The sequence below is a fragment of the Sinocyclocheilus rhinocerous genome, unplaced genomic scaffold, assembly GCF_001515625.1.
Source record: "Sinocyclocheilus rhinocerous isolate Xijiao unplaced genomic scaffold, SAMN03320098_v1.1 scaffold3354, whole genome shotgun sequence".
Taxonomy (NCBI): domain Eukaryota; kingdom Metazoa; phylum Chordata; class Actinopteri; order Cypriniformes; family Cyprinidae; genus Sinocyclocheilus; species Sinocyclocheilus rhinocerous.
Window position 1 is genome coordinate 50,427 of NW_015664987.1, and position 12,173 is coordinate 62,599.

Sequence of the window (12,173 nt, forward strand, 5' to 3'; positions counted from 1 at the left end):
AATGAACATAACCCAAAATTTTGGGTTGCAACTCCCCAGATGAGAACCACTGCCTCTGAACAATACAAATAATTATAATATTTTGAGATCAACCCTGACAGACTCTTAATGTTGTAGACAAACAGATTAGGCATTATTGAACTAACAACACAATGTCCAGCGTTGCTTGATAACAACATAGTTATACATCATTCCACTACTTTCAGTTACAGATGTCTCACTTTCTGAGAATGTCAACTCTGAACTGGATGAGATCTCCAAGGTATAGTGACATTTCTGTGTATTTGTGACAGTTTTTGTAGTTTTTTGTTTTGCAGAGATCAAAATTAGAGAATAACCCACTATTTCCTAAATTTCAGGGTCCTAAATTTTACTGCTTAGTCCTATTTGAACTTGTCCTAACAGGAGTAGAAGGGCAGTTTTTTAAGCATATTTCATAAACTAAATGTATTCTGAAGCACAGTATAAAAAAACAAATGAAATATTTAAAAAATTACTCTGATCAAAATTAGAAAACACTTACATATACTTCCCATTTATTGGTGTTAATCTGGCACCTAGTGCTATTTTTCTTAATTATATGACAAACCCTATTTAACTGGCAGCATTCCTCTAATTTTCACTGAGATTGCAAGATGGCAGGCTGCTTTAAGGTGACTGAAACCATGCGACAGCAGGTTGTCCTGATGAAGGCCAAAGGGATGACCCTTTCAGCCATTGCAAGAGAAGCTGGTCATTCCAAATCTGTGATTTCTAGAATATTGCAGGTGTACATTGACCCTAATTCATTCAAGTCCCCCCAAAAAAGGCTGGTCGTTGGGGAACCGATGAAGAGTCATGTCAACACTGCAGCTGGAATTGCTCTCCAGTTCAGTGCTGAATAGACTAAGGATCTGTCTCAGGATGTTTAAGAGAAGTTGGACTGAAAACGGACTCTGCAGTGACCTTTCATCAGCAGAGAGAATCAAAAGTCTAGACTAACCTTTGGGGAGGAACATGTTGTGTGGAGAGAGGTGAACTGGTCCAAAGTTCACTTTAGTGATGAGAGTAAGTTTAATTTATTTGGGTCTGATGGAAATCATTTTGTTCGGCATTAAACTGGGAAAGACTGAACCTCGAGTGCGTAAAGAAGTCAGTGAAAGGTGGAGGAGGAAGTGTCATGGTTTGGGGAATGTTTTCTGCAGCAGGAGTTGGGCTTCTTATATAGATACATGGCAGGGTGAATGCAAATGTTTAACAGAACTGCCTTCAGCAACATACAGTTCCTTCCCTGCAAGGATCTCCCAATCAGCCAGCAATGTTCATGCAAGACAATTCCCCCTGTCACACAGTAAAATGGGTAAAGCAGTTCCTTGAAGCTGAAAACATTAAAATAATGAAATGGCCAGCCCAGAGTTGTGATCTAAACCCGACTGAAAATCCTTCTTTCATTGCTAAGAAACCCACTACAGTCACCGAATTATGGAAGAGACTGGAAGAAGATTGAACCAAGATCACAGCCGCACAGTGTAAGAAACTAGTGATGTCCTGCTGCCGCAGATGTGCTGAAGTCATTCAAAGCAAGGGCCTCTACACTTTCTACTAATTTTTGACAGCGGTAACCCTCAAAAATTTTAGTTGTAATCTTCTTTCATGCTACAGTGGTTACTGTTCTCTAATTTTGATCACTGTGTTTTCAACAAACAAACAACAAAGGTTTTTTGTTGAAATGCCTTGGTTATTTTGTCAAACATGTTAGTAGAACAGTAATATACCACAGCTGATATTTCTTTAAAGGAATATAAAGCAATAAACTACTGATTAGATATTGAATTGTGTTTTCACTTAAGGTTCCTAAAGTTCACCCCATTCATACTTACGTGGCACTTTACAAGTTCCTCCCTCAAGAGCAAAATGACTTAGAATTACAGTAAGTAACAGTGTGTGTGTGTGCGTGTGCGTGTGCGTGTGAGAGAGAGAGAGAGAGAGAGAGAGAGAGAGAGACAGAAAGTATATGTCTGTGTGTTTAAATGTATTATTAACACATTCCCATATATAAGCACACAGATGATTTAGAAACATCACATTTGGCTTTTCTCTCTGTTTTAATCTCAGTCCTGGTGACAGAGTTATGGTGACTGATGACTCTAATGAAGAATGGTGGAAGGTGGGTATTTATGTTCAAAGAGCTCTATATTCTCAGCAGCATAGTAGAAGGAGTGGGAGATCAACTCTACCCTAGTGAAAAATATATACTAAAATGTATTTGAAATACATTTAGTTTGTGCTAAGTATACTACAAATACATTTACATATTTATGTTCTTAAAAATACACTGCAATTGTACATTTGGTTTACTAAACTGGATCTAATTTTGTGCTTAATGTACTTTAATTGTGCGGAAGTAATACTGAGGCCCAACTAAAGATATACTGAAGTATGTTTGATTGTGCTGAAGTGGAACTATTGCAAGCATACTTCAGGTACACTTTAAATATCTTGTATTTAAATACTGATATTATACAGATATCATACAGTCCTTATTACAAGTAATATTAAAACACATTTTAGGCATAATATTAAGAAATGTGCATTGTGCAATAAAGAAATACTCCAAATAAAGCTTGTATTATTATTGAATTATAATTTTATATCTGTAAGTCTTATGTGATATGTCAATAAATATGTTCATGGATTTGAAGTATACTTAGTATGAAATAATGTATTTCAAATAAATCATAGCATAGGATTTTTACTAGGTTAAAGATACTCATTAATGTTCTTTAAATCATTTTAGGGGGAAAATTGAAATCAGCAGTTGAAATCATTTTGGAAAATTCTGATATTAAAATATTTAGAACTTTAGACAGCAACGTGGTTTTGAAACACAAAGCAGTGCTGTACTTATAAACATTATTTTATTAGTCATTTTATGGAGGTAGTATGAAAAGAAAATGCCATCAATAAATTCTGAAGTCAGTTCTGTTCAGAGAAACATCCTCTTTTCAAGGGTATTTGAAAGGGTCTTTCAAGGGCATCCTCTTTTCAAGGGTCTTTCATACTAATTTCTCTCTGTTCCGGGTTTGATGAACCCCCTAGGTGAGGTCTAGGATGTTTAATGCAATGTCAGCTTTTTATTTCATGCTTCCATTTGGAGAATGTTGTATTTTGAGGATACTTAAGGAGATGCAAAAGGCACAGTGATTCTGTAGCCAGATGACACCATGGATTTGAATATTTTCACTACATTTTCACAGCTCTGTCTTTCTGGTCAGGTATGCATTTTTTACTCTTAGATTTACATTTACATTTAGTCATTAGCAGATGCTTTTATCTAAAGTGGCCTACAAATGAGGACAATAGAAGCAATCAAACTAACAAAAGAGCAATAATATGTAAGTGCTGTGACAAGTCTTGGTTAGTCTAACACAGTACACGTAGAAATATTTTTTTTTAGCATAATAAATAAAAAGAAAACGAGTAATTAGAATAAAGAATAGAATAGAGAGTGCAAGTGTTAGAGGGTCAAGTTTTTAAGTAAATAAATGAAAAGAAAACAAGTAGATAAAATAGAAATAGAAAAAAGTGTGCTAGTGTTAGAGAGTCAAGTGTAGATGGAAGAGATGTGTTTTTAGCCATTTCGTGAAGATGACTAAGGACTTAGTTGTTTGGATTGAGTTGGGCAGGTCATTCCACCAGGAGGGAACAGTTAATGTAAAAGTCCATGAAAGTTATTTTGTGCTGGGATGGCACTATAATGTGCTGTTCACTTGCAGAACGCAAGCTTCTAGAGGACACATAAGTCTGAAGTAGTGAATTTAGGTAAAGTGGTGCAGAGCCAATGGTTGTTTTATAGGCAAACATCAATTACTTGAATTTCATGCGAGCAGGTACTGGTAGCCAATGCAAATTGATGAACAATTTGCAAATTGTCTGTGAAATTTATAATGGTTGATGCGCCTAGCCGAATGGTGAAATTGCAATGAAGTGATGGGTTTGCTGAAACCACCATCAGCATAGCAGTGATATGAAAAGTCATGTTTCTCAATGACACAACCTAGTGATGCCATGTAGACAGAGAAGAGAAGTGGTCTAAAAACTGAACCCTGATGCACCCCGGTAGCTAGATGTTGCGACTTGGACATCTCATCCTTCCAAGATACCTTGAAGAACCTATCTGAGAGGTAAGACTCGAACCACTGGAGTGTAGTTCCTGAGATGCCCTTTGCTAACAGGGTTTACAGGAGGATCTGGTGATTAACTATGTCAAAAGCAGCGGACAGATCCAGCAAGATAAGTATTTAAGATTTGGAAGCAGCTATTGCCAGTCTTAGGGCTGCAACAGCCAAGAGTAAGGCAGTTTCGGTTGAATGACCACTTCTGAAGCCAGATTGGTTGCTGTCGAGGAGATTGTTCTGTGTGAGAGAGACAGAGACTTGGTTGAACACAACTCATTCAAGTGTTTTTGCAATGAATGGAAGAATGGATACCGGTCTGTAGTTCTCTGAAAAAGCTGGGATAAGAGTGGGTTTCTTAAAGGGTTAGTTCACCCAAAAATTTAAATTAGCCCATAAATTACTCGCCCTCAAGTCATCCTAGGTGTATATGACTTTCTTCTTTCAGACGAATCCAGTCGGAGTTATATTAAAAATTGTCTTTGATCTTTCAAGCGGTTTAATGCCACTCAGCGGGTGTTGCATGCATCAGTCCAAAATAAGTTAAATAAAAAGCGCCCATCCATTAAATGGGTGAAGGGCATACCTCATACGTCATCCGCCCGGAACTGCTTCCGTGTATAACAGTGAGCGCAAGCTAGATTAAAGTGATTATTACGTTTTAAATATGGTTATTTTTCTTGATGACTTGAGGGTGAGTCATTCATGGGCTAATTTTAATTTTTGGGTTAACTAACCCTTTAAGAAGTGGGGTTATCTGAGCCTGTTTAAATTCCGAGGGAAAACCATCAGTGTGAAGGGACATGTTAATGATGTGAGTGCAGGCACAACTGAAGAAGAAATGGCTTGAAGGAGATGAGATAGAATTGGATCAAGCGGACAAGTAGTAGGATGATTGGAAAGGATGAGTTTAGAGACTTCTGCCTCAGAAAGTGGAGAGAAGATCGTGAGCGATTGTCTGTTTGGCTCATCAGATTAAATATATGAATATTCTTCTAGAGAAAAATTCTCAGACACCTCTGCTTTAGCCCCAATATTTAATTGAACACCCATGCTTAAGGTCTTTGCATGAAGTGTCATTTTGTAAAATAAAATAGCATAAAAAAAAACAGATAATAAAATAATAATTTGACATTAAAAAAATGATTTAAAACTCCTGGTTTGCTGCATATTGCTAAGCAAGCTCCCTAAAACAATATTCTTAATATCCTGATTGGCTGTCCTGTTACTGTTGATTTTTTTTCTTTGCAAATGTGATATTTTATATATGTTTTCTCTGATTATGTAATGGACATGATACATATTCACCTGATAAAATTAATTATTTTATTAAAATTAGTTATTTTAATTTTTTATTCAGACTTGCGGTGCAAATTATTGTCTTTAGTAGGCACTTTTTTTATCTTAAATTTCATAGTAATATTAATATACAATTTCTTTCCCTATTTTTTTTGTCTTCCCACAATGTCTGCTAAACATATTTTTCTGGTGTCCTCTACAGAGGACATGTAAGAAATCAATGTCCTGTTCTGATTTGAATCACTGAATGATTCTGATTCTAAATGATAATTACAAAATATTATCATATTTCCATGAGAGTGCTGAATTTAGTAATTCAGTCAATGTCAGTAATTTCTAAAGACGAATTAGAGGGAGTTTTCATGGTTAAACCTCCAAACATTGGGTATGTCTGAAAAGCCCTTTGTTCTTTACAGTAAATCCAGACTTAATCTGTGACAAGTTTGGAAGTTTGGGGGAAAAAATACTATAGAAGTGATTGGCTACTTACAACTGTTTGGTTACCAACATTCTTCAAAATAGCCTCTTTTGAACAGAATAAAGAAATTCGTATGTTAAGAACAACATGAGGGTGTGTAAATGATGACAAAATTTTCATTTTTGTGTGAACTCTCCCTTAAGGCTGAGAATTGGTACCAATACTAAAACTCAGTGCATGAATAGTTATGGGTTATTATCAGTTATTATTATGAGTTATCGGTTAAGGCTATGGCCTAAGGCTTAGGCTAAGACTTGGCCACTGCAGGGCTGCCATTCCAGTTTTATGTGGGCTGTTGTAATTGCTGTGTACATGCACTTATGTCAGTGTTGCAGTACTAGAGGCCAGACACTATATGTGCCCTGTGGAGGTTTACATGACACTGATGTCATTCAATTCAAAAGAAAGCATATTCACACGTGAATTGTTCAGACCTTTTTAAGGAACTCTGTTTTGGCCATCTTGTGATCTTGGCTCTGGCTCAACCTACTCAAAGTCTCTGCCTGGACTCGGACTCAAATAAGCCTGTCTTGATGACAACACATTTATGCCACCTCTGAGAAGCATCTGAGCAATTGTGCAAATGCATGTAAATGCCACTTCAGATGCAGCTTCAAAGCCACAGAGCTATAGCACTGCAGGACTACTATTTGGTTGTATGGATTTGAAAAAGAACTGTGTCACATGTATGTTCTATGTATTGTTTGAATTCTGTCTTCAGTGTCTTGCTTGACCTAGTTTACCAGTACGTGTGATCATTGTATTCAGTTCACCTCCAGTCTATTAATAAGCCTATTAGGTTTAGTATTCATTTGGCTTAGTATTTATAGTCCCTGTATGATTCCTGTGTTCAGTGTCCTGTCTAACATTGTGTTTTGGATGTGTTGCAAACCTGTTTCTCTGTATTTCTTGTGTAAGTTTGATTAAAGACTATTTTCTTTTTATTTCATCTTCGTGAGCTCTAATTAACAATATTCAGTTACAGAAGACAGGACCCAAAACAGTGTTTTATTTTGAGGCATTTTCTTTTGTTTACGTTTGTTTTTGTTTGTTGTTCCTTCCATCACCATGGACCTTCCTGCTATCCAGTTATTGTGCCTGGAGCAGAGGGAACCTGGAAATCCACACCAGGGACTTCATCAACTGGCGAACTGGACACACTACCCAGACCGCGGTTCTCATCAAGATGTTGCTGCATGTGTAGAGTGTGTGCTGGTAAACAACAACTAAGCATTCACCTTTGGCCTCACTACGACTGGCTCTGGAGGAGTGGTGTCATTGGTTGGAGGGGACAGGCATTCCACCATAGGCTCATTTGGCTTTGTTTTTTTGGACACTTCAACTTCATGATATCTTACAAACCAGGCTCAAAAAATTGTAAATCTGACATGCTGTCGCGCCACTTTGCTCCCTTGTCTAACATGCCTCCTCTTGATACCATCTTGCCTTAGGGCCGTGTGGTGGGGGCAGTCACCTGGGGGATTGAGTCTCACATCAAACAAGTTCTGACAGAAGTCAAAGTTTCCCAGGGGTGCCTGGTAGGTCTTCTTTTTGTTCCTGTGTTGATTTGCGCTGCCTTTCTCCAGTGGGGTCATGCCTCCAGACTCACATGCCAGCCGGGTGTGAGGAACTCACTGGCAGCCATTCGTCAACAGTTTTGTTGGCCTGCCGTGGCAACATCTGTTACTCTGCAAACAAGCCTGCACTGGCCCTTTGGACTGCCAGCGCAGGGCCCCTGAGAATTTGCTCATTGGCAAAACGTTGGCCCCTTAGCACTGGCCCTGCATGGGCAGCCCTCACTTAGCCTCCAGGAAGCCTTAGCGCTGTATTATTGAAAATAATAAAGTTTGAAGTCACCATTATGGAGGTAAGCGCTTGCTTTAGTTGGGCCCCTGACTTCTTAACTTTAATGTTTCTCTGGCTGCTATAACTGTGTGTTTCTGAAGCATAGTTGATATGCTAGTGATAGTTATAGTTGTAGTTACTTATTGATGATTCAGTCATCATGTAATGTCCTGATTCACTGATCTCATCCAGAGGCTGATCTCTGAGAACATTATTTAGATTTAATAACTTCACTTTATAGTAGCCCTAGAACACCACTGCATTAAATTTTGTCCTGCTTTAATATTTTGACATTTTTTAAGTCGTTATGCAGAAATTATTTGGACAGGATCATGTAGACTCACACAGATATCTAGATTCAGCGTATGAACCTCAACCTCAACTTGTTTGCAGGGTGGTTTGTGAGTGCATGCTCAGTCTGTGCTCAAAATAAATAATTTACCTTCCACTGATCTGGACTGGTCTCCCCTGTTTATGAGTTTCCTGGGTTACCAACCTCCTCTATTTCCTTCCCAGGGAACTGAAGGCCGTTCTCATGGTCCAGGCTTTTATTCAGTGCTGTCCCTGACTTCTTAACTTTAATGTTTCTCTGGCTGCTATAACTGTGTGTTTCTGAAGCATAGTTGATATGCTAGTGATAGTTATAGTTGTAGTTACTTATTGATGATTCAGTCATCATGTAATGTCCTGATTCACTGATCTCATCCAGAGGCTGATCTCTGAGAACATTATTTAGATTTAATAACTTCACTTTATAGTAGCCCTAGAACACCACTGCATTAAATTTTGTCCTGCTTTAATATTTTGACATTTTTTAAGTCGTTATGCAGAAATTATTTGGACAGGATCATGTAGACTCACACAGATATCTAGATTCAGCGTATGAACCTCAACCTCAACTTGTTTGCAGGGTGGTTTGTGAGTGCATGCTCAGTCTGTGCTCAAAATAAATAATCTACCTTCCACTGATCTGGACTGGTCTCCCCTGTTTATGAGTTTCCTGGGTTACCAACCTCCTCTATTTCCTTCCTAGGGAACTGAAGGCCGTTCTCATGGTCCAGGCTTTTATTCAGTGCTGTCATCGTAACCTCACCTGTCTCTCCTTGTCGTTTAATTTCTCCACTGTGTTTGCTACGTTTTGATTAGATCTTAGTGGACTAACACAAACAAACTGTCCTACACCTAAAGATAGTAAAACAATGGCCAGACACCTCTTAGAGGCCACAAAGAAGACCTCTGGTACCATGCCCGGGAAGGACAGGACTTCTCATTGGTCCACATGCAGTTTCTGCCCTTCACCCACCCAGAGCCTAATTCCTAAGGTTCTCCAGTGGTTGAAGTCTTCCAGGACAGCCAGGAACCTTGGAATTGTGATTGATGATCAGTTAAGCTTCACAGACCATATTGCTACAATGGCCCGGTCCTGCAGATTTGCCTTATACAACATTAAGAGATTAATGATTAGACCCTTCCTATCAGAGCAGGCTGCACAACTCAAGTGTTGTTTACGTTCAGCATGCGCACGTTGTCTACTAAACATAAACAATGCTGATTACGTTCTGGGGTACTCTCCAAAATGGTGGAAGACAGTAACTCAGGGAGAATAATTGCTGAATAAATTATGTTATTATTGTTGTCTTTGTGCACAAAAAGTATTCTCGTAGCTTCATAAAATTACGGTCGAACCCCTGATGTCACATGGACTATTATACCGATGTCCTTGCTACGTTTCTGTGCGTTGATCGTGGTAATATCATTGCTGTCTATGGAGGGTCAGAGAGCTCTCAGATTCCATCAAAAATATCTTAATTTGTGTTCCGAAGATGAACGAATTTCGGAAGATGAATGGTTTCCGAAGATAAACGGTTTTACGGGTTTGGAACAACATGAGGGTGAGTAATTAATGACAGAATTTTCATTTTTGGGTGAACTATCCCTTTAACACTGAAAAAATATTTGTTTATCTGTTTGATGCATAATAAGGTGGTCTGATCTATTTCTGGTGCTGGAGCTTGTTTGCCTGTCCGGACTGTCTAACCACATTGACCCATCTGCCTGTCCCTGACTGTGAGCTTGGATTTCCCTGTTGGTACTGTGTGCCCATCGTTCAATCCCTGCCTGTCTGATTTCAAAATATCATTGCTGTCTATGGAGGGTCAGAGAGCTCTCAGATTCCATCAAAAATATCTTAATTTGTGTTCCGAAGATGAACAAATTTCGGAAGATGAATGGTTTCCGAAGATAAACGGTTTTACGGGTTTGGAACGACATGAGGGTGAGTAATTAATAACAGAATTTTCATTTTTGGGTGAACTATCCCTTTAACACTGAAAAAATATTTGTTTATCTGTTTGATGCATAATAAGGTGGTCTGATCTATTTCTGGTGCTGGAGCTTGTTTGCCTGTCCGGACTGTCTAACCACATTGACCCATCTGCCTGTCCCTGACTGTGAGCTTGGATTTCCCTGTTGGTACTGTGTGCCCATCGTTCAATCCCTGCCTGTCTGATTTCAATTCTTGTCTCAAAATTTGGATGTGGTTCCCTGCAGACTGTCCTAGATTCTGACCCCTGCCTGCTTGATCAGTCTTCTGCCTGCTGCCATGAACTGGTTTGTTCAGAGTGCTTTTGCTTTCATTTAATAAATGTACTGCTTTGCAATTAAATCTTCAGCTGATCCCGTCCAGTTCTAGTGACTCTAGTTCTGTTCAGTGCCTTAGCCCTTCCTGCATGATTCCTTATCACCTCTTCTTCCTCCAGCTCATTAATCCCTCCGGCACTGCCTTTGTCTATAGTACCCCTGGCTCTACCTTTGCCTTTGGACCTTCGGGCCTTTGGCAGCACCTGGGCCCTCCAGCCCTTTGCATCCACTGTGGTCCTCAGTCCCTGTGGCTCCACCTTTGTCCTCATTCCCACCAGCTCCACCTTGGTCTGCTGAGCCTGCGGCTTTGCCCTCGCACTTTATTTGTCCAGTACCACCTTGGTCTCCACTCTGTCTCGACCCTAGGGAGTTTAAAATATTAGTACTTGTTCTAATACACACTCCTATTGTTTCACTTTAGAAGAGGTTCGTTCATCCACTGGGATGGATCACTATTGTATACATTTTGCATGGTTTTTAAAGTGTCAGCTTTGAGGGACCCATACAGTTGTATTTTATGGACTCCTGCCAGAACAGGATCCGGGACGTCTCAGTGGATCTGAATCTCTTTTCAGAAGTGGTGTTATAGGGTGGCACCAAGCCATGTCTTTACCAGTCAAACACATTGTTTTCTATGAGTGTATGCACACCAGCGGTGCCACTTCATCAGAGGTAGACAGAGGCATCAGCGGAGAACGAAGTACATTTACTTGAGTATTGTACTTAAGTACACGTTTTGAGTATCTCTTTAATGTGAGTATTATTTTTTCTGGAAACTTATGACTTTAACTTCACTACATTTGAAAGAAAAATATCATACTTTTTACTCAACTACATTTCTATCAAGGTCCTCGAAGTAGAACGTCATTACTATGTAGCAGCTTTAAAAATCAGTGGGTGTTTTTTTGTCTCTAAAACATGACACTTTTTTCAGACAGTCTATCAGTAAGGTGACCATGATTTCACCAATTACAACATGTTCCTGGATCAACATCCTTGTTGATCCTGGAACAACATTCCAATTAACCAATCAGAATTGAGGGATAACTTTTCAGGAAATATCTGTTTTAGGCTTACGATCAGGATTAGGTGCTTCTACACCCTTGTTAATCAGCTATCATTTCCCTCTGATTTTAGGAATAAATTATGGGTAAGGTTAGGTTTAGGGGTAGGGATTGGGTTTAGTCTATATTTTTGGACAGTAATGTAGATCCAGGATCAACAAAAGACGTTGATCCAGGAACATGTCTTACTTGGCAAAATCATGGCGACCCTATCAGTAATCACTCTTGTAGGGTTACGTGGAGTGATTTCCCAGTATTTTTTTAATACTGACTAGTTGCAAATGTCTAAATAAATAAATGTGATATTTATTTACAACAGTTCAATAAGAATATTAATACTGTGGTACATATTAGACACAATAGTGTTTGATTTAGCAAAATTGTGTAAATTAAAATATTACCTATCTACCTTTTTCTTGTAAAAATGGGCGTGGCCATTTGTAAATTCTATGGGTCTGGCTTCCGGTCTCATCTGCATCCACTCCGTCCAGCTATTTTTAGCTGAACAAAACAGTTCGTTTTGCTGCTTGATATTGAAAGCCACAGAAGAACTGTTGCGTGTCTCCTAACAAAACACAATAGGTGTTGGACTTGAAGCAGCACAGCACAGACCGTTCTGTGTGACATCAAAGTACCGCGAGAGCGATTAGACAGCATTTTTAAAATGTTTGTTTTGATGTCAAATAAGTCTGT

At 38.9% G+C, this 12,173-nt stretch overlaps 1 protein-coding gene across 1 annotated transcript in view; it reads left to right on the forward strand.

Annotated features, from left to right (window-relative positions):
* The first annotated feature begins 210 nt into the window (after window positions 1-210).
* Window positions 211-12,173, forward strand: part of LOC107730546 (SH3 and cysteine-rich domain-containing protein 2-like) — a 17,563-nt gene continuing 5,600 nt past the window's right edge. The window contains exons 1-3 of the mRNA XM_016541401.1: window positions 211-262; window positions 1,830-1,909; window positions 2,095-2,146. Coding sequence (XP_016396887.1) covers window positions 2,111-2,146 — 36 coding nt within the window. The 5' untranslated portion in view covers window positions 211-262; window positions 1,830-1,909; window positions 2,095-2,110. The remainder of the gene's footprint in view (window positions 263-1,829; window positions 1,910-2,094; window positions 2,147-12,173) is intronic.